The 22,771-nt window shown below is 42.1% G+C and overlaps 1 protein-coding gene across 3 annotated transcripts in view; it reads left to right on the top strand.

Moving 5' to 3' along the window:
* LOC141079413 (transient receptor potential cation channel subfamily V member 1-like) overlaps positions 1-22,771 on the top strand; it is a 182,384-nt gene that overhangs the window by 121,771 nt on the left and 37,842 nt on the right. For all 3 annotated transcript variants that reach the window (XM_073565334.1, XM_073565332.1, XM_073565324.1), the window contains exon 6: positions 13,081-13,379. In XM_073565334.1, the coding sequence (XP_073421435.1) occupies positions 13,081-13,379 (299 nt within the window). The remainder of the gene's footprint in view (positions 1-13,080; positions 13,380-22,771) is intronic.

Here is a 22,771-nt window from a genome sequence, read left to right as displayed (position 1 = left end):
CAGACCCTCCTAACTCTCTTTCCTCAAATCTACCTGCCTGACTACCACCAGACTCTTGCAACACAGCCCCTGCGGACCACAAACAATACATTGAGTCATACTCACTTAGCTGTGTGGGTGCTGTATCCCCGCCAGTCGGACATCCAGATTCCAGGCGCTCCCTTTGTTCTCTTTGCTCGCTGTCAGACTCCGATTCTTCTGCACCGCTCCGCTCCTCCCGGCCTGTGCCCCTGACCTCCTCGTCACCCGGGGGGGACCTGAGTGTGCGATGACCACCGACCTCCTCGCTGATTGGGACCTAGAATGATCCCCAGACCCGGACACACTAGCCCAGTCCGCATTACACATCTGAGGACTGCTGGACAGCAAAGCATCGCTGCCCGCCGCTCTTCGAGCCCCCGGGTGGCCAACTGGACCATGTAGCATATTGTCCCTTTGCCGCTGCCTGCCTGCCGACACCCACTGTCTGGCACTCTTCCTTGATGGCACCCGGAGAAACTGCTGCATGCGCCACCACTGGATCCCTCTTCAACGATGCCGCCTGTTATGATTGAGTCACCGCAGGAGGCAAAAACAGAAATGCTAGCTAAGTCCAGAAAACCGGAGAAGTTGGCAACTATCAGATTGCAGACCCCTGAACCTAACAACACAACTAGCAGAAGCCGTGGGGGGTTCCTACGATGACCTAGACCCCTCGATCACAGCCGGAGAGATACATAGGCCTAAAGAAGGAAAGGGGAAATCTAACTGCCCCAGAGCAGACCCCAAAGCAATAGGCAGCCCCCCACATATAATGACGGTGAAGCAAGATGGAAACACTTACACAGACAGAAAGACAGAGTGAGCAAAGATGGGGCCCAAAAACTACCTAGATAGGAACGGATAGGAAAGCTGCTGTCTGCAATCTGCCAAAACCCTATCAAAGACAAAGTCAACCAGCTGATATAAAAATGGCCCTGAAGCAACTAAGCTTCAAAACTAAATCAGCACTCAGGTATTTTCAGAGGACAGAGCTAAAGGAATACTGCACACTCCAGCAGGGAGTGGCAGAATCCAAAAAGCAAGAAAAACAAAAACAAATCTTAAATGCAAATGGCAAAGCAGAAAACTTAGCTTTAGGAGAGCAGGAATCAGACTGGTGTCCAAGAGTCCACAGAGAAATCACCCGCAGGGCAGAAAGGGCGTAAGCAGCCTTATATCCAGTCAGAGACTCCACTCAGCCAATCGTCTTCATTAGTCCCAGGTGCCTGATAATCAGGCTCACTACCTTCCTTCACTAGGATAGGGAGTTCACCAGGCCTCAGAGATGGAGGGGAAAATGAACTCACAACAGTACCCCCCCCTTGAGGAGGGGTCACCGAACCCTCAACAACGCTACCAGGGCGATCAGGGTGAGCCCGATGAAAGGCACGCACCAATCTTTTGGCATGAATATCAGAGGCAGAGACCCAGGAATTATCCTCCTGACCATAACCCTTCCACTTAACCAAATACTGGAGTCTCCGTCTAGCCAGACGGGAATCCAGAATTTTCTCTACCTCATATTCCAAGTTACCTTCAACCAATACAGGGTCCGGAGGTGCCACCTCAGGCACAACTGGCTCAACAAACCTCTTCAACAAGGACTTATGGAACACATTATGGATCTTAAATGTGACAGGAAGAGCCAAACGAAAAGAGACCGGATTAATAATCTCCAAAATCTTGTAAGGTCCAATAAATCTAGGCTTAAACTTAGGAGAAGCCACCTTCATAGCAATATTTTTTGATGATAACCACACCATATCACCAATCTTAAACTGGGGACCAATGGTCCTATGTCGACTGGAAAACCGCTGGGCCCTTTCCTGGGAGAGTGATAACTTATCCACCACTTGGTCCCAGATCTGGTGCATTCTCTCCACCACAGTGTCAACCCCTGGGCAGGCAGAAGGCTCCATCTGCCCTGAAGAAAATCGGGGATGAAACCCAAAGTTACAAAAAAAAGGTGACATCAAAGTGGCAGAACTAGCTCTATTATTTAAAGCAAATTCGGCCAAGGGCAAAAATGAAACCCAATCATCCTGATCAGCGGAAATAAAACATCTCAAATACGACTCCAAGGTCTGGTTTGTTCTCTCTGTCTGCCCATTGGTCTGAGGGTGAAAAGCAGAGGAGAAGGACAACTGAATTCCAAACTTGGAACAGAACGTCCTCCAAAATTTAGACACAAACTGAACTCCTCTGTCAGATACAATGTTCTCAGGAATCCCGTGCAAGCGATCCACCTGTTGCAAAAACAGGGGCACCAACTCAGAAGAAGATGGCAACTTAGGGAGTGGTACAAGATGAACCATCTTAGAGAACCTATCACAAATCACCCAAATAACAGTCATTCTTTGAGAGACCGGCATATCAGAGATGAAATCCATTGAAATATGGGTCCATGGCCTCCTGGGGACCGGCAAAGGCATCAACAACCCACTAGAGCGAGAACAAGATTTAGACCGGGAGCAAGTCCCACAGGACTGCACAAAATTCCTGACATCATGAGACAAGGTGGGCCACCAAAAAGAGCGACTCACCAGATCTCTAGTACCAAAAATACCAGGATGACCAGCCAATGCAGAGCAATGAACTTCAGACATCACTCTCTTCTTCTACTGGTCAGGAACATACAACTTTCCACTGGGACAACGCTCAGGTTTGTCCTCCTGGAACTCTTGCAGAGCAAGTCTCAAATCGGGCGAGATGGCAGAAAGAACTACCCCTTCGCCTAAGATGGTAGCAGGCTTGGTCACCACAGGAGAATCAGCAACGAAACTCCTAGAGAGGGCGTCTGCCTTGACATTCTTAGTTCCAGGAAGAAAAGAGACCACAAAATCAAAACGTGTAAAAAACAAGGCCCACCTAGCCTGTCTAGGGTTCAAGCGTTTAGCCGACTCTAGGTAAATCAAATTTTTGTGGTCAGTGAGGACCACAACTTGATGTTTGGCTCCCTCCAACCAATGTCTCCACTCCTCAAATGCCCATTTCATGGCCAACAGTTCCCGATTCCCCACATCATAGTTACGTTCAGATGAAGAGAACTTTCGGGAAAAGAACGCACAGGGGTTCATTTTAGATGTTACCGGATCCTTTTGGGACAAAACCGCTCCTGCACCAATCTCAGAAGCATCCACCTCTACCTGGAACGGGAGTGAGACATCAGGCTGCCGCAAAACCGGGGCGGAGGTAAATCTACGCTTCAGCTCCTGAAAGGAGGCAACAGCCTCCGGAGACCAATTCAACACATCCGCACCCTTCCTGGTCAGGTCAGTCAATGGTTTGGCAATACTAGAAAATTTTGCTATAAATTCCCAATAAAAATTAGCAAAACCCAAAAACTTCTGGAGGGCCTTCAAAGAAGTGGGCTGAACCCAATCATAAATGGCCTGTACCTTGGCCGGGTCCATTTCAATAGTTGACGGAGACAAAATAAATCCCAAAAAAGAAATCCTCTGTACTCCAAAAAGGCATTTTGATTCTTTGACATACAGGGAATTCTCTCTCAAGATCCGGAACACAGTCCGAATATGTTCCACATGAGAATCCCAATCCTTGGAGAAGATCAAAATATCATCCAGATAAATAATCAAAAATTTATCGACAAAGTCTCGGAAAATATCGTTCATGAAGCACTGGAAGACAGAAGGGGCATTAGTGAGCCCAAAAGGCATCACCAGGTACTCAAAATGTCCCTCCGGAGTATTAAACGCCGTCTTCCATTCATCCCCCTGTTTAATGCGGATAAGATTATACGTCCCTCTGAGGTCAAGCTTGGTAAACCAGCAAGCACCTCTAACTCTAGAGAATAGATCTGAGATCAGGGGTAACGGATACTGATATTTAATAGTAATTTTATTGAGGGCACGATAATCAATACAAGGCCTTAAAGAACCATCCTTCTTGGCCACAAAAAAAAACCCGGCACCTAAGGGTGAAGAGGATGGTCTAATATGACCCTTCTCCAATGCCTCCTTAATATAGGACCGCATAGCCTCGTGCTCGGGTACAGATAAATTGAAGAGCCGACCTTTAGGAAATTTACACCCCGGACTTAGTTCAATAGCACAGTCATAACTCCTATGAGGAGGCAAGGACGCAGACTCATTCTCACTAAATACATCATAGAAGTCCGCCAAATAGTCAGGAACCTCATGCGACTGAGGAGAGGTGGAAAAAACCGGAGCCTCACTAAAGGTACACCGGCAACCCCAACTCACCACAGACACAGACTTCCAATCCAAAACTGGATTATGAATTTGCAACCAGGGAAACCCCAGAACAACGGCATCATGCAGACCATGCAACACCAAGAATCTGCAATTTTCTTGGTAGTCTGGGGCGACCCGCATGACCACCTGGGTCCAAAACTGAGGTTTATTTTTAGCCAAAGGGGTAGCATCAATCCCCCTCAAAGGGATAGGCGTCTGCAGAGGTGTCAACGGAAATCCACAACGTTTAGCAAAATCCAAGTCCATTAGGTTTAGCGCTGCTCCCGAATCCACAAAAGCCTTGGCGGAAAATGTGGACAGGGAACAGATCAGAGTAATCGCCAAAAGAAACTTAGGCTGAACCCCACCAACAGAAAACGTGTGTGCAAAGCGTTTCTCACGTTTAGGACAAACAGAAATAATATGTGAGGTATCTCCACAGAAAAAACACAGCTTATTACGCCTTCTGAATTCCTGACGTTGCGCCTTAGACAAAACTCTATCACATTGCATAGGTTCAGACGTCTGTTCAACCAGCGGCAACACCTCTCGTGTAATCCTGCGTTCACGTAAACGCCGATCAACCTGAATGGCTAAAGACATAGAATCGTCCAGACCAGAGGGAACAGGAAATCCCACCATAGTATCTTTTACGGCTTCTGACAAACCCTTCCGAAAGAGAGCAGCCAAGGCACTATCATTCCAGGTAGTAAGGACCGCCCACTTTCGGAACTTTTGACAGTACAACTCTGCAGATTCTCGACCCTGATTCAATGCTAACAGGGTCTTTTCAGCCTGATCGATAGCATTGGGTTCGTCGTACAGCAACCCCAAGGCTTGAAAAAATGCGTTCACATTAGTCAGAATAGGGTCATCTGGTTTCAAAGAAAACGCCCAATCCTGGGGATCGCCGCGCAGCAAAGAGATGACAATTTTAACCTGCTGCGCGGAGCTCCCTGACGAGTTAGGCTTCAAAGCAAAAAATAATTTACAATTATTTTTGAAACTCAAAAATTTAGATCGATCCCCAAAAAATACATCAGGTGTGGGGATCTTTGGTTCAACAGCATGTGAACGAGCAAGATAGGCGGAAATTGCTCGCACCTCAGCAGCGAGCTGCTCCACACGATCAGACACTTGTTTTATCTCCATTGAGAGAAAAAAAAATTCCCCCTACGGCCTCAGAGATATAGAGGAAAGAATACACACTTTTTTTTTTTTTTTAAACAAAATTCTTTCCTGCAATTGAGTACCCTAGGATCTGCGGTATGGCGGGTGATTCTGTTATGATTGAGTCACCGCAGGAGGCAAAAACAGAAATGCTAGCTAAGTCCAGAAAACCGGAGAAGTTGGCAACTATCAGATTGCAGACCCCTGAACCTAACAACACAACTAGCAGTAGCCGTGGGGGGTTCCTACGATGACCTAGACCCCTCGATCACAGCCGGAGAGATACATAGGCCTAAAGAAGGAAAGGGGAAATCTAACTGCCCCAGAGCAGACCCCAAAGCAATAGGCAGCCCCCCACATATAATGACGGTGAAGCAAGATGGAAACACTTACACAGACAGAAAGACAGAGTGAGCAAAGATGGGGCCCAAAAACTACCTAGATAGGAACGGATAGGAAAGCTGCTGTCTGCAATCTGCCAAAACCCTATCAAAGACAAAGCCAACCAGCTGATATAAAAATGGCCCTGAAGCAACTAAGCTTCAAAACTAAATCAGCACTCAGGTATTTTCAGAGGACAGAGCTAAAGGAATACTGCACACTCCAGCAGGGAGTGGCAGAATCCAAAAAGCAAGAAAAACAAAAACAAATCTTAAATGCAAATGGCAAAGCAGAAAACTTAGCTTTAGGAGAGCAGGAATCAGACTGGTGTCCAAGAGTCCACAGAGAAATCACCCGCAGGGCAGAAAGGGCGTAAGCAGCCTTATATCCAGTCAGAGACTCCACTCAGCCAATCATCTTCATTAGTCCCAGGTGCCTGATAATCAGGCTCACTACCTTCCTTCACTAGGATAGGGAGTTCACCAGGCCTCAGAGATGGAGGGGAAAATGAACTCACAACAGCCGCCACTGCCACCTCCTCACTCGTCGCCCACCTATGTACCGCCGGCCGATGTGGCGAGCACTGCTGTCCCTGCGCCCCACAGACGCGCGGCGGTCCCGCGATGCTAGCCGCTCTCCCCGTGCAGGCCTCATTTCCTGTACCGCCTGTACTTATGGCGTGGCATTCGGTCCTCGCAGTTCCGTGCCCACAGGCCGGCTGAACGGATTCCTGCCGGAGCGGGCGTGGCGTGGAGGGGTCACACCGCCACGCTCGGCATCTGCAGGGTCCCTGGAGGGGCTACGGAGCCTACGCCTGTTGCGCACTGTCACCTCCAGCGAAAGCCTCTCTGGGTGCCTGGTCCTCCTGCCCCTGCAACTTGGTCCGGATCCCTCTGCGGCCCCGATGAGAGAGGACAGCTGGGCTTCTAGCCATACTCCCCTCCTGGATCATGCGACCTCCTGAATCCGGGCCATGAGTGTCTCCAGTGAATCCATAAGGTATTTTTTTCTTTTTTTAACAGGTGATGATGTGAGTCTTCTCGTCCTGGTTCGTAAGGCTGGAATGGGGATTTTCCCGCACTTTCCCCAACTACCCCTCCAGCCCCCCCACCACCAACAACTCCTCCCCTATTCCCCTCAACCAATCACTTCTTCCCCTTTGCATCCAGGTTTAAAACCACCCCAGCCAATCGCAGTCATGGGGGGCTTTCATCTAGCTGCACCCTACTCCTGCCCCATCTGTATTGCTGTATGTCGCACAAATCATGGTCTCCTATGAATGCCAGCCAGAGTATATCCCTGACAGGCATGCGGACAGTCATGGCAACCCATCATTGCCCCATGAATAAGTAGTTGCCCAGTGTAAGGCTTACCTGTTGAGGTGAATACTCTAATCCTAAGATTTGGATGTGCACACAGACCCCAGGTGTTGATGCTGCAAGCAGGATGCACGGTGGCAGCGAGAATTTGGCACACTCAGGAATCTCAGAAGAAGCAGAACGCATGAAGTGGAAACCAGTAGGGATGGAAGAAAGTAAAAACACCCCATGCCCAGAAAGTGGAGCACAACAAACAAAGAGGTCTAGAGTCTCAAACCCAAGACACAGGTGTGTGTTTTAATGGGCCTCAGGATTAGGGAGGAGATAAAGACTTGCAATGCCTGATGTGGAGCAGAACAGAGGGCAACAGACCCAGGGGAAAGAAGCAGAGCCCAAGATACTCCCGACAGTTGTGCAACAGTAGCCCCCCCGTCAGGACCCCTCCCAGATGAATCAGTGATAGTAGAAAGAAGATGCTTAATATCAAAATGTTTTGATGCAAGATTGGAGCATTGTATTTTTCGGGCACTCTGCATATCTCCTCAGGACCACGAGTCATTTCACAATTCAGAACCTGGTTGATTTTGTACTGCATGTTTGGATCAGAAGCAGGAGCTGTTTTAACTGTAGAAGAGGACCTGTAGAGGATCAGAGGATGAGAGAATGACCTTCAGATGTAAAGTTGGAAAACAAATCCGTAGAATGACATACTCAGGTTCACTCATGTTTTCCCTGCAGTTCTGCTAGGCCCTATGCCCAGAGAAGACATCATTCTTGAGAAGTTCTGAATGGAAGCATACAAATTATAGGCGGTGGATGCAGAACAGAGTTTTTGATACGGTGTTTGAAGAGGAATTTTGAAGCAGTTTTGAAAACAAGATAATCCTCATTGGGCGATCTGGTTGGATGACCAGTCAATGATCGAAGCATGACCCAAAAGCAACGATTCATCAGAAAGTGTCAAAATTAAAAAAGAAATGTCCTCAACTTGAAGTTCTCTAATATGAAACATTACTTTCACTGTCCAGAATTAGATAAGACCTCTTGGACTTGTTGAGCCGTTCACTTGGAGGAAGAGACATCAGATCGACACTCTCATATGTTTATAAATTCCAACGCTGATTTAAGAGTGAAATCCCGCTCACAGATTCACTCTAATCCCTTCCCAACATATGACGTATTGGTACATCATATGTCTGCGCCCTGACATTGATGCCGCCTCAGAATCTGAGCCACATTTTTTTTTGGCAGTTGGTGGCTGTTATTTAGCCATTATCTGCCTTTAACAGCCATGGCTGGAGCAACTGTTAACCAGTTAAATGCCATTGTCGATCTGTCACGGAGGTATTTACAATGCACTGCCCAGCGATAGGTTTTGCACCCCACGTACTCCTGTGCCTATCAAGTAGGTGCTCCTTCGAAAGCCAGATCATGGAATTGCTGTGCATTGTACAATTGATCAGGTGATCGCAGGTTCAAGTCCTTCAAGGGAACTCCACAGTACAGTAAAAAAGGGGGTTTAAAAATATGAAAAAAATAAAAAATATATAAACATTCAAATCACCTCCTTTAAAAAATAAATAAAAAACATTACTCGTATGTGTTATTACTATGTCTGTAAAAGCCTGATCGTCACATGATCACTTATCATGAGGATATAAGGTCCTGTGCATCGACTAATCACACTTCCCCTCGAGAAAGCTGCCTGAGAGTAGTGAAACGCGCGTCGGGGTGTCCCGGGCAGGCGCCGCTGTGCCAATATGTGAGTATTTACTCGCTCTCATTCCTCCTTCATGTGGGGTTTGTCATTGTGACCATGGATGAGACATATGGTATATAGTAAGGTCATATGGTTGGCCGAGTTCCAGTTTAGTGCTATGGAGCTTTGTACTAGTTATGAATGAGATTTAGCCCTTTTTGACATGGGAAGTGTACTATCCAGGGAGAGGATTTTTGGCTTTACCTTACAGTTTTGCGCTATATTTTCCGGATTTTTTGGTGTCAATTTTTATACATTGTCTATTTTTTTGTAATGCCGTTTTATCTTTGTATACAGTAATAAAGATTGTGTATGTTTTTATTGAAAACTTCTGTTGTCCTCTTGTTTTCCATTATCCTTCAGTGGAGTGGCTGAATGCACTTAATGGGTGTGGGTACACCGGTGCAGCTAATTATGAGTCTGGTTTTGGATATGATAAATAAAAATAAGTATGTATGTTTGGTATCACCGTAATTGTAATAATGGGGAGAGTAATAGTAATAGGTAATTTTTACTGTATAATGAATGCTGTAAAACAAAACTTAAAAAAACAATTACTGAATTCTACATCACATGATAAAATGAATGGTGTCGTTCAACAGTACAACTCCCGGAGAAAACAAGCCCTCATACGGCTTGTCAATGCAAAAATTAAAAAGTAAGGCAGGATAAAAGAAAGCGTCAAAATGAAAAATCGTACTGTCCTTAAGGGGTTATTGTGAATGTATCAATTGTGGAACATTTTTTTTTTCTTTTCTGACTTTGGTCTTGATAAAACACAGTGGACCTACACCAGCATATGACATGGTTTTCTAAACCATCACTGATTGTGGACACTTCACACTAGACCTTGGAATTCAAGGTCCCAGAATCTGGAGGAAGAGTGGAGAGACAGACAATCCAAGCTGCTTGAGGTCTAGTGTGAAGTTTCCACAATCAGTGATGGTTTGGGAGCCATGTCATCTGCTGGTGTAGGTCCACTGTGTTTTATCAAGACCAAAGTCAGTGCAGCCATCTACCAGGAAATTTTAGAGCACTTCATGCATCCCTCTGCCGACAAGCTTTTTGGAGATGGAAATTTAATTCTCCAGCAGGACTTGGCACCTGTCCACACTGCCAAAAGTACCAATACCTGGTTTATAAACAACAGTATCACTGTGCTTGATTGGCAAGCAAACTCGCCTGACCTTAACCCCAAAGAGAATCTATGTGGTATTGTCAAGAGGAAGATGAGAGACAACAGACCCAAAAATGCAGACGAGCTGAAGGCTGCTATCAAAGCAACCTGGGCTTCCATAACCCCTCAGCAGTGCCACAGGCTGATCACCTCCATGCCATGCCGCATAGATGCAGTAATTGATGCGAAAGGAGCCCCGACCAAGTATTGAGTGCATTTACTGAGCATACATTTCTGTAGGCCAACATTTTAGATTTTAACCCCTTAATGACCGTCAATACGTCTTTTAACTGACCTGAGATATAAGAGAATAGCATCCCCATACAGGTGACAATCCAGCAGTTGTCGGCTGTACACTATAGCTGACAGCTTGCTGCATCAGCCACGATCAGTGTTGTCACCGTCCATATCTGTTTAACCCCTTAGATGCTGCTGTCAATAATGACTATATCATATAAATGGTTAAAAGAGTATGGCTTCTCCCTTTTTATCCCCATTGGTACCCAGAGATCATGACTGTGTGGTCCTGATGTTTGCCATGGCAGTTCACGGCCAAATACCGGCCTTAGAGTCTGCCGGCTACAGCGGCCTTTTCAGAAGTTACTGTCATTTAGGTGGTAAAAATACATTTTTTCATTCCTATCATGCCACTTTGTATTAATTCGTGAAAAGCACCTGAAGGGTTAATAAACTACATGACCGCAGTTTTCAATATGTCAGGGGGTGCTGTTTTTAAAATAATCTCTCTTTTTGGGGTTTTCCAATATATAGGACCCCTAAAGTCACTTCAAACCTGGATAGGTCTCTAAAAAAAATAATTTTGTAAATTTCCATGAAAAAATGAAAAGTTGCTGCTACTTAAACCTCCTAAAATGCTAACAAAATCAAATAGCATTTTACAAATGGTGCTGATGAAAAGCAGTTTTGTGGGAAATATTATTTATTAATCTTTTGCTATGGTATGACTACCTGAATTAAAGGGATAAGCATTCAAAATGTGAAAATTGCTAATTTTGTTTACATTTTTGTCCAATTTCTATTTTTTTATAAATAAACATAAAACATATCAACCTAGATTTACCATTATCATAAAGTATAATGTGTCACAAAAAAACAATCTCAAAATCACTGGAATTTGTTGAAGCATTCCAGAGTTATTACCACATAAAGTGACACTGGTCAGATTTTTAAAATTTGGCTCCGTCACTAAGGGGTTAAAATAATTTTTCAAGCTGGTGTTATAAAGTATTATAATTTACTGAGATAATGACTTTTGGGTTTTCATTGGCTGTAAGCCATAATCATCAACATTAACAGAAATAAACACTTGAAATAGATCACTCTGTGTGTAATGATTATATAATATATGAGTTTCACATTTTGCATTGAAGAACTGAAATAAATTAACTTTTTGATGACATTCTAATTTTGTGAGAAACACTTGTATATAGGGTTATCTTTTATAGCATTATCCTACCTGTGATGGTAATGTTATGACTGCTGAAATGTCACATAAAAAATGAAGCATAAGGCCGAATAAAAACTGACATTTTTTTTATCGTATATACAGTGGGGGAAATAAGTATTTGATCCCTTGCTGATTTTGTAAGATTGCCCACTGACAAAGACATGAACAGTCTATAATTATAAGGGTAGGTTAGTTTTAACATTGAGAGATAGAATATCACAAATAAAATCCAGAAAATCACATTGTATAAATTATATAAATATTTGCATTTTGCATTGAGAAATAAGTATTTGATCCCCTACCAACCATTAAACTTCTGGCTCGACATTGATCTGGGGCACCATGCAAAACGTCACCTCGTGGGGTACCCTTGATCATGAGGAAGGTGAGAGATGAGCCTAAAACTACACGAGGGGGAACTTGTTAATGATCTCATTCAGATGGGACCACATTCACTAAGAAAACAATTGCACATTACACCGCAAAGGTTTAAAATCCTGCAGTGCCCGCAAGGTCCCCCTGCTCAAGAAGGCACATGTGCAGGCCGTCTGAAGTTTGCAATGAACACCTGGATGATTCTGTGAGTGATTGGGAGAAAGTGCTGTGGTCAGAGGGGACAAAAATTGAGCTCTTTGGCATTCACTCGCTGTGTTTGGAGGAAGAGAAATGCTGCCTATGACCCAAATAACACCGTCCCCACTGTCAAGCATGGAGGTGGAAACATTTTGTTTTGGGGGTGTTTCTCTGCTAAGGGCACAGACTTCACCACATCAATGGGAGAATGGATATAGCCATGAAACAGTAAAATCCTGGGTGACAACCTCCTTCCCTCCACCAGGACATTAAAAATGGGTCGTGGCTGGATCTTCCAGCAAGACAATGACCCAAAACATACAGCCAAGGCAACAAAGGAGTGGCTCAAAAATAAGCACATTAAGGTCATGGAGTGGCCTGGCCAGTCTCCAGACCTTAATCCCATAGAAAACTCATGAAGCTCCGAGTTGCCAAGAGACAGCCTCAAAATCTTAATGATTTAGAGAAGATCTGCAAAGAGGAGTGGATCAAAATTCCTCCTGACATGTGCGCAAACCTCATCATCAACTACAAAAAACGTCTGTCTGCTGTGCTTGCCAACAAGGGTTTTGCCACCAAGTATTAAGTCTTGTTTGCCAGAGGGATCAAATACTTATTTCTCACTGCAAAATGTAAATAAATTTACATAATTTACACAATGTGATTTTATGGATTTTATTTTTGATATTCTATCTCTCAATGCTAAAATTTTCCTACTCTTAAAACTATAGTCTGTTCATGTCTTTGTCAATGGGAAAACATAAAAAATCAGCAAGGGATAAAATATTTATTTCCCCCACTGTAGCAATGGAAAATAATAAAACACTAAATATTAAAAAATGTATTTAACATAAAAATTTAATTAAAAAAATGGCCCATTTTCTTGTCACTTATTTCCAATAGGTGCTTAGTTAATATTTAAATACATATCAGATCGACGTCCAGTAGGTGTCGATCTATAGTTAGAGTTTAGAACTCAGAATATCTTTTCGTTACAGGAGAACTCCCCCTCTCACTTGCTGCCTGCACTAACCAGCTCAATATTGTGACATATCTTCTAAGTGTCCCAAATACCAATTTTAACTTGAATACCAAGGATAGCCACGGAAATACAGTTCTGCATGCTCTGGTCTTAGTGGCTGATGACACTGAAGAGAATACTGAGATCATCACCAATATGTATGATGAGATTCTGAAGAAGTCCGAGCAGATTGATCCACGGATGAAACTTGAAGAGGAGTGTAACAATGACGATCTTACTCCTTTAAAGTTAGCAGCGAAATTGGGTAAAATTGAGGTTAGTCACGACGAATCTCTTTTGAGCTTTATATTTTCTTTCTTATGCATTTTGGAGGAAGCACCGCCCTAACAGCACATGAGACTGCTACATCAACCAAAGACTAAAATATAGCCAATTTTAAGTTGTCTAATATGACCCTTTAAGACAAGGTACAATCTTTTGATGTTGGGCTGTGCACTGTATCACTAAGTTGTAATCTTTTTAAGGCTTACTGCTTCTGAATTGGGAGATATCATTGTGTGAGGGAAGACTGGGAGTTTTTCACAGCTAAATACAGGGGAGCTTAACAGTGTCATGTAAAAGTTTTGGCACCTCTGGTCAAAATTACTGTTATTGTGAACAGCTAAGCTAGTTGAAGATGAAATGATCTCTAAAAGGGCTAAAGTGAAAGATGACACATTTCCTTTTTATTTTAGGCTATATATATATATATATATATATATATATATATAAATATAAGAGAATTGGGATCCAGCAAAAAGATGAAAGTTCACCAGAATTAATAAAATCTTCTTCTTTATTTATCCATCAATTCATATAAAACATAGATGAGGAACTCCAAACAATTGGTAACATTCCAGCAAGGGACTACATGTTTCAGCACTATGTGCCTTCTTCACGGTCCTATTCAAACTGAGCTCCAACACTGGCAATATATCCTCCTTTGTGAAACATATTCAAATGACCCTTAATTAAAAGCAGTGAAACAAACCAGTTAAAAACACCTGAGTAAATGGTTGAAACTCAGTTCAAAACTGTTGCTGGAAAAATACATATATTGAACATATTATATACACAAACCAATGATATAAACATTAAATAACTCAACAGTGATATGGAATAACTGCCGCAAAAATAAAGAAATTTTTATATAAACATATATGAAAAAATGCATCATATGGTAGGCGCGATCTAAGTATCAGAGACCATCACAAATATGACTCTCAAAAGAATAATATATTCTAGTAGGTTTAAGATAGAGATATAATCTTTAGAGACTAATGTAAGCACAAAAAAAAAAAAATAAATACATTTTTTTTAATGTTTGCTTACTTATTATTGTGTGATAAGATCCATTCTACTGTTCAATCCGTCAGGAACTCTAGTCTCTAATAAAAAGATCCACCTACTTTCTCTAGAGAGGATTTTACTTTTATAATCACCACCCCTACGTGGTTTTGTAACCACCTCTATTCCCCTAAAGGAAAAGCTTTTTAGATCTCCTTTATGCACATTGGCAAAGTGTTTGGAAACCGCAGAGGCTCCTGCAATAGGCAAATTGACTGCATCCAACAAATGTTTTCGCATACGCTGTTTCAATGTATTAGTGGTGCAACCAACATATTGTAGTCCGCAAATATTACAATCAATAAGATATATTACATTTTCTGTATTACAATTAATGAAAGAAAAAATCTCAGTTTTTTCCATTTTTTATAGAAGAAAATGTTTTCGTTTTGACAATATATTTGCAACACTTACAAATTTTTGCACCACAACCATAACAGCCTACACTTTTCATCCAATTTTGTTTCAATTTTTTGTCTGGATCAGTAAATAAGCTTGCCGTCAACATGGATCCTATAGTAGGAGCTGTCCTCGCAACAAATTTAATTGAATGTTTTTTTAATATTTCTTTCAATTCACCACTTTGTTCTAAAATGGGTAAATGTTTTTTAATAATGGAGACTATTTCTTGATACTGTGGACTAAATTTAGTGCTAAAAACTATACCCAAATCATTGTTATGTTCTTTGATATTTTTATATTCCAACAATTCCTGTCTATTTAGATTGTCTACTATGCCTCTCGCTCTTTTTAGAGACCAGTTTGGGTAACCCCTGGATTTTAATCTTTTTGCCAAAAATTCAGATTCTTTCATATAGGTATCTTTTTCTGTACTGTTTCTTTTTGTTCGAATCAGTTCACCTGTGGGTATATTCCTAATTACATGGTTGGCGTGACATGAATTTGCCATCAATATACTATTCACAGCTGTAGATTTGCGATAAGGTTCCACCAACACTTTTTTCCGATTTGAATCTATTTTCAAGGTCAAATCAAGAAAGTTAATTGACAGCTCATTCATATGACATGTACATTTGAGATTGAAACTATTTTTATTTAAATATGAAAAAAAGGAAGATGCTAAATCCTTGTACCCCCTCCACACAAAAACCAAATCATCAATGAAGCGTCCCAACCAAAAAATGTTATGTCTAAATGGATTGTTAAAATGAAAAATATACCTCTCCTCCCATACTGACATAGTTAAATTTGCTAAAGATGGTGAAAATTTGGCCCCCATGCTCACTCCCTGTATCTGCAAATAATATTTCTCATCAAAAATGAAATAATTATGAGTGAGCAAAAAATTAGTTGCAAGCAATAGAAAATGTTGAATTTCAAATGTATACTCACTGTATTTAGATAAATAATATCTGAGGCTCTCCAATGCAACAGAATGTGGAACTGATGGATATAATCCAATAACATCACATGAAAGCCACAGAAAATCATTCCCCCATTCTATTTTTTCTACCATGTTAATAGCTGCTTTGCTATCTCTCAAGTGACTAGGAGTTAAAGCCACCAGGGGTTGTAAATAATGATCCACCCACTCTCCAAGGCGTTCACTAAAAGATCCTATCCCTGAAACGATAGGTCTTAGTGGGGGAGGAAAAATAATTTCTTTGTGCACCTTAGGGAGTGAGTGGTAAATGGGTATAATGGGATAGTCACAATACAAAGCTTCACTCAATTTCTCTGAAATAGCTCCTGTAGATACACCTTCCTGCAAAAATTTTTTCATTTCCTTATTGAAAGGGAGAGTGGGATTTTCATTTAATTCCCTGTACACACTGGAGTTTCCCAATGCGGTTAAATTAAGTTTCTTATATAAACCCACATCCAGAATGGTAATTGATCCACCCTTATCCGACTGAACAATTTTTAGATCTTTATTCTTACTCAATTCTTGAAGAGCTTTGTGCTCATGGAATGTCAGATTATGATGGATCAGTTCCACTCTGTTATTTAGTTCTACCAAATCCCTTTCCACCGCTTCTTGAAAAACATCCAGCCTCGGAGGTCTAGATTTAAGTGGGTAAAATTTTGTATTTTTTACATGAAAAGAATCATTTAGATTAACCTGATATTCCTTGGAGCTTTCAGATTCTAGTTGTCTCAAATTATACAAACCCACCTGTTCCTCAAACGTAAGTAACCTTTCAACATCCCTATTTTCTGCAGAACAAAAATTATCAGTACCAATATTATCCCCAAAATGACATTTTAAGGTTAAAGTACGTGCTAGACGATTAACATCCATCACTGTGTCATATACATTGAATTTACATGCCGGGGAAAAACCAAGTCCTTTTGACAAAAGTGAAAGTTGCGGTGCTGAAAGTATATAACTAGAGAGGTTGGAGACTGGTACAGTTACTTCTTCCGTTTCCGGAGTTTGTCCTGATAAGCCTGTTCTCTTATGGCGTCTTCCTCCTCTCCTTCTAATCCGTTTTTTGGTTTAGCTCCCTCTTTGTTGTAATTTCTTTGGTGAGATTTTTTTCTTTTTTCCATACTTTTGTTAAATGCACAATCCACTGATGAATCTGAATAATCATCTGAAGTATCTCCAAAAGTAGTGTCCATATTTTCTTGAGTTTTTTGAAAAGTCACTTTATGTTTGCTGAACCAAGGTTTCCGTTTTTTTAATATTGATGACGGATTCTTACTCCAATTATATACACATTTAGCATCTTCCTTTTTTTCATATTTAAATAAAAATAGTTTCAATCTCAAATGTACATGTCATATGAATGAGCTGTCAATTAACTTTCTTGATTTGACCTTGAAAATAGATTCAAATCGGAAAAAAGTGTTGGTGGAACCTTATCGCAAATCTACAGCTGTGAATAGTATATTGATGGCAAATTCATGTCACGCCAACCATGTAATTAGGAATATACCCACAGGTGAACTGATTCAAACAAAAAGAAACAGTACAGAAAAAGATACCTATATGAAAGAATCTGAATTTTTGGCAAAAAGATTAAAATCCAGGGGTTACCCAAACTGGTCTCTAAAAAGAGCGAGAGGCATAGTAGACAATCTAAATAGACAGGAATTGTTGGAATATAAAAATATCAAAGAACATAACAATGATTTGGGTATAGTTTTCAGCACTAAATTTAGTCCACAGTATCAAGAAATAGTCTCCATTATTAAAAAACATTTACCCATTTTAGAACAAAGTGGTGAATTGAAAGAAATATTAAAAAAACATTCAATTAAATTTGTTGCGAGGAGAGCTCCTACTATAGGATCCATGTTGACGGCAAGCTTATTTACTGATTCAGACAAAAAATTGAAACAAAATTGGATGAAAAGTGTAGGCTGTTATGGTTGTGGTGCAAAAATTTGTAAGTGTTGCAAATATATTGTCAAAACGAAAACATTTTCTTCTATAAAAAATGGAAAAAACTTTGAGATTTTTTCTTTCATTAATTGTAATACAGAAAATGTAATATATCTTATTGATTGTAATATTTACGGACTACAATATGTGGGTTGCACCACTAATACATTGAAACAGCGTATGCGACAACATTTGTCGGATGCAGTCAATTTGCCTATTGCAGGAGCCTCTGCGGTTTCCAAACACTTTGCAAATGTGCATAAAGGAGATCTAAAAAGCTTTTCCTTTAGGGGAATAGAGGTGGTTACAAAACCACGTAGGGGTGGTGATTATAAAAGTAAAATCCTATTTTTATATTTTTATGATATTTTTATGGTATTTCATTCCATCATCCATGTATGCTGTCTGACAAGTGTGAACTGCATCATATAGTGCCAGATATTTTTATGGTATTTCATTCCATCATCCATGTATGCTGTCTGACAAGTGTGAACTGCATCATATAGTGCCAGATATTTTTATGGTATTTCATTCCATCATCCATGTATGCTGTCTGACAAGTGTGAACTGCATCATATAGTGCCAGATATTTTTATGGTATTTCATTCCATCACTCCTGTGGTGGGTCTTTATTTTTTATCTATTTGGTTTCTGCTTTGAAGTGTTTGGAAGGGTTTTTATTTTTTTTTTCCCTTTCTCAGTTTGATGGCCTTGTCCAGCGTTAGTTATTTACCCTGCATAGTAATGCCTGCTCTGGCCTTGTGCTAATTGGTTAATTACTGATTGTGGCCTTTTGGTGGCTGAAGCTAGCAGACATTTCATTTCATATATATTTAGCTCTGGCTGGGATAGCACGCGTGCGGGCTTACGCGTGCAACAGATTAAGTGCAACAGGATAAAGTGTTTTGCAGTTAGACAATGCAGTTGGGCAGGAGACAGGTAAGGTGCATAAGTTTTTCATGCACGCTTGCTTCTTGGTCAGTCGTACTACGTATGCATTGATCATATTAACCTGCTGCTTATTTGTCTTCACTTCTGCTTTTTAACAACTCGCCTGCCCTTTTACACATTCTGTGCACTCTCTGCATATCCACCCCTCCCTTTTCCCCTCTCCCATGTTTAACTCTGAGGCTCTATTGACAATTCTTACCCACACCAAACCATCCAAAACCTCCATGCAGCACTCAAAACGTTCATACAAATCATCCCACCACCTGCTTTTTCTGTTTTTTCTCCTTTTAATAGTTGCAGGTGACATCTCCCCCAACCCTGGGCCTCCCTCCACCAGCATACATTACTCTCCTCCAGCTGCATATAGAAACCCTGCTAATCTTATTAACATTCAGTGCATGCCTTCTCCTCTCACTTTCCAATGTGCTCTCTGGAATGCACGGTCTGTGTGTAACAAACTGACTTACATTCACGATCTTTTTCTCTCTAATTCCCTTAACCTTCTGGCTATTACAGAAACCTGGATCCAGCATTCAGACACCACCGCTGCTGCCGCTCTCTCGTTTGGTGGGCTGAAATTTTCACATACCCCCAGACCTGAGAACAGACAGGGTGGAGGTGTTGGTTTGCTCCTTTCATCACAATGTGCTTTCCAGGTCATCCCCCCGGTTCCATCACTTACATTTCCTTCCTTTGAAGTCCACGCCGTCAGACTCTTTAAGCCCTTCTCCTTACGAGTGGCGGTCGTTTATCGCCCTCCAGGCTCCTCCCGCCAGTTTCTAGACCACTTCACCACCTGGCTTACTCACTTTCTGTCCTGTGACATCCCCACCCTCATCATGGGAGACTTTAACATCCCCATCAATGATCCGCTCTCCCAGTCTGCCTCTCATCTTCTTTCTCTAACTTCTTCATTCGGCCTCTCACAGTTTACTAATTCTCCTACACATGAGGACGGGAATACTCTGGACCTGGTTTTCTCCCGTCCCGGCTCGCTGCACGACTTTACTAATTCACCTCTCCCGCTCTCGGACCACAACCTTCTTTCCTTCTCTGTCAAGAATTGTCTCCTCACCCGGGACACCCCCACTTACCACACTTATCGGAATACACGTACCATTAATACCCAACAGCTTAGGGACAATCTCCACACATCTTTTGCCCCCATCTCCACCCTCTCCTGTCCAGACATAGCATTGTCACACTTCAATAATACACTGAAGAATGCCCTAGATGAAGCAGCACCTTCTATACGCAGAAAGACCCGACACAGACAAAGGCAGCCCTGGCACACAACGCAAACACGCTCTCTTCAGCGCTGCTCGAGGTGTGCAGAGCGGCAGTGGAGAAAATCTCTCTTAGCAGAAGACTTCATCCACTATAAGTTCATGCTCAAAACCTATAACTCTGCCCTTCGTCTGGCCAAACAATCCTACTTCACCACCCTCATCACCTCACTATCCAACAACCCAAGACGACTTTTTGAAACCTTAAACTCCCTCCTGAAACCTAAAGTACAGGCCCCCATCACCAACCTCAGCGGTGAGGATCTGGCCACTTATTTCCTAGAAAAAATCAACCACATCCATCAGGATATCTCAGCCCTATCTCCTCAGTGCCTGGATCCCCTTCCCTGCCGCACCTCAAGCTCACTAGACATCTTTGAGCCTGTTTCAGAAGAAGAAGTTTCCAAGCTCCTCGCTTCTGCTCGGCCTACAACCTGCAACAGTGACCCTATTCCTTCACAGCTCCTGCAGTCTCTCTCACCAGTGGTCACCACTCACCTGACTAAAATATTTAACCTCTCTCTTTCTTCAGGTATATTTCCCTCCTCATTTAAACATGCCATCATAACCCCTTTACTTAAAAAGCCATCCCTGGACCAGAACTGCACTGCTAACTACAGACCTGTCTCTAACCTTCCCTTCATCTCTAAACTCCTGGAACGCCTGGTCCACTCCCGTCTAATCCGCTATCTCTCAGATAACTCTCTTCTCGACCCCTTACAATCTGGTTTCCGCTCTTTACACTCTACTGAAACTGCCCTCACTAAAGTCTCTAATGATTTAATAACAGCTAAATCGAAAGGTCATTGCTCCCTGCTGATTCTCCTGGATCTCTCTGCCGCATTTGACACTGTGGATCACCAGCTCCTCCTCACTATGCTCCGCTCTATAGGCCTCAAGGACACAGCCCTCTCCTGGTTCTCCTCCTACCTCTCTGACCGCTCCTTCACTGTATCTTTTTCCGGCTCCTCTTCCTCTTCTCGTCCCCTTACTATCGGGGTCCCGCAGGGCTCAGTCCTAGGCCCCCTCCTCTTCTCTTTAAACACTGCCCCTATTGGACAAACAATCAGCAGATTTGGGTTCCAGTATCATCTCTATGCTGATGACACCCAATTATACACTTCTTCCCCTGACATCACCCCTACCCTAATTCAAAATACCAAGGATTGTCTGTCTGCTGTCTCTAGCATCATGTCCTCCCTCTATCTGAAACTAAATCTCTCTAAAACTGAACTTCTTGTGTTTCTCCCCTCTACTAACCTCACTCTACCTAACATCGAAATAACCCTGGAGGGTTCAACCATAACTCCCAAGCAGCATGCCCGCTGTCTTGGGGTCATATTCGACACTGAACTTTCCTTTACTCCGTACATCCGATCACTCAGTCGCTCTTGTCACCTGCATCTTAAAAACATCTCCAGAATCCGACCTTTTCTCACCTTTGAAACTGCTAAGACTCTTACTGTCGCTCTTATTCATTCTCGTCTGGACTACTGCAACTCTCTTCTGATCGGTCTCCCTCTTACCAAACTTTCTCCTCTCCAATCCATCTTGAATGCGGCAGCCAGGGTCATATTTCTGTCCAGCCGCTTCACCGATGCCTCCATCTTATGCCAGTCATTACACTGGCTACCTATTCGCTACAGGGTCCAGTATAAACTCATCTCTCTCACCCACAAAGCTCTCCACTGTTCTGCACCGCCTTATATCTCCTCTCTCATCTCTGTCTATCGCCCTACACGTACCCTCCGTTCTACAAATGACCTAAGACTAACATCCCCCGTAATCCGAACCTCGCACCTCCGTCTCCAAGACTTCTCTCGTGCTGCTCCAGCTCTCTGGAATGCACTTCCCCAGACGATCAGACTGATACCTAGCCCTGACCTATTCAAGCGCGCTTTGAAAACCCATCTCTTCAAAGAAGCCTATCACATCAACTACTCAGCAAGCTAACTTTGCCCTGTTCCCTCCTTCCAAATATTATTCTGAATCTGCACCCTACTATTCATCTGTCTCCACACCCTTCATGCACATGATAACTGCACTTGATACTTGTCTATTGCACTTAAACACACGGGCTGATGACCGGATCATGCAGCTTTATATGAAAATCCCTATTATAATTGCCAGACCTGAATTAACAAGCATTTCTCACCTACTGTGTCCCCCCATTTCCTTGTAGATTGTAAGCTTGCGAGCAGGGACCTCACTCCTAATGTCATTGTTTGAATTGTCTTAACTTGTATTGAATTTATTGTCTGTACATGTCCCCGCTTAATTGTAAAGTGCTGCGGAATATGTTGGCGCTATATAAATAAAAATTATTATTATTATTATTAATCCTCTCTAGAGAAAGTAAGTGGATCTTTTTATTAGAGACTAGAGTTCCTGACGGATTGAACAGTAGAATGGATCTTATCACACAATAATAAGTAAGCAAACATTAAAATTTTTTTTTTTTTTTTTTTCTTGTGCTTACATTAGTCTCTAAAGATTATATCTCTATCTTAAACCTACTCCAATATATTATTCTTTTGAGAGTCATATTTGTGATGGTCTCTGATACTTAGATCGCGCCTACCATATGATGCATTTTTTCATATATGTTTATATAAAAATTTCTTTATTTTTGCGGCAGTTATTCCATATCACTGTTGAGTTATTATTTAATGTTTATATCATTGGTCTGTGTATATAATATGTTCAATATATGTATTTTTCCAGCAACATTT

Source organism: Dendrobates tinctorius, unplaced genomic scaffold (genome assembly GCF_039654945.1).
Source record: "Dendrobates tinctorius isolate UK_male_01 unplaced genomic scaffold, ASM3965494v1 ptg000016l, whole genome shotgun sequence".
NCBI lineage: Eukaryota > Metazoa > Chordata > Amphibia > Anura > Dendrobatidae > Dendrobates > Dendrobates tinctorius.
The sequence above is the reverse complement of the archived record's forward strand: the minus strand, read 5'-3'. Positions and strand labels throughout refer to the sequence as shown.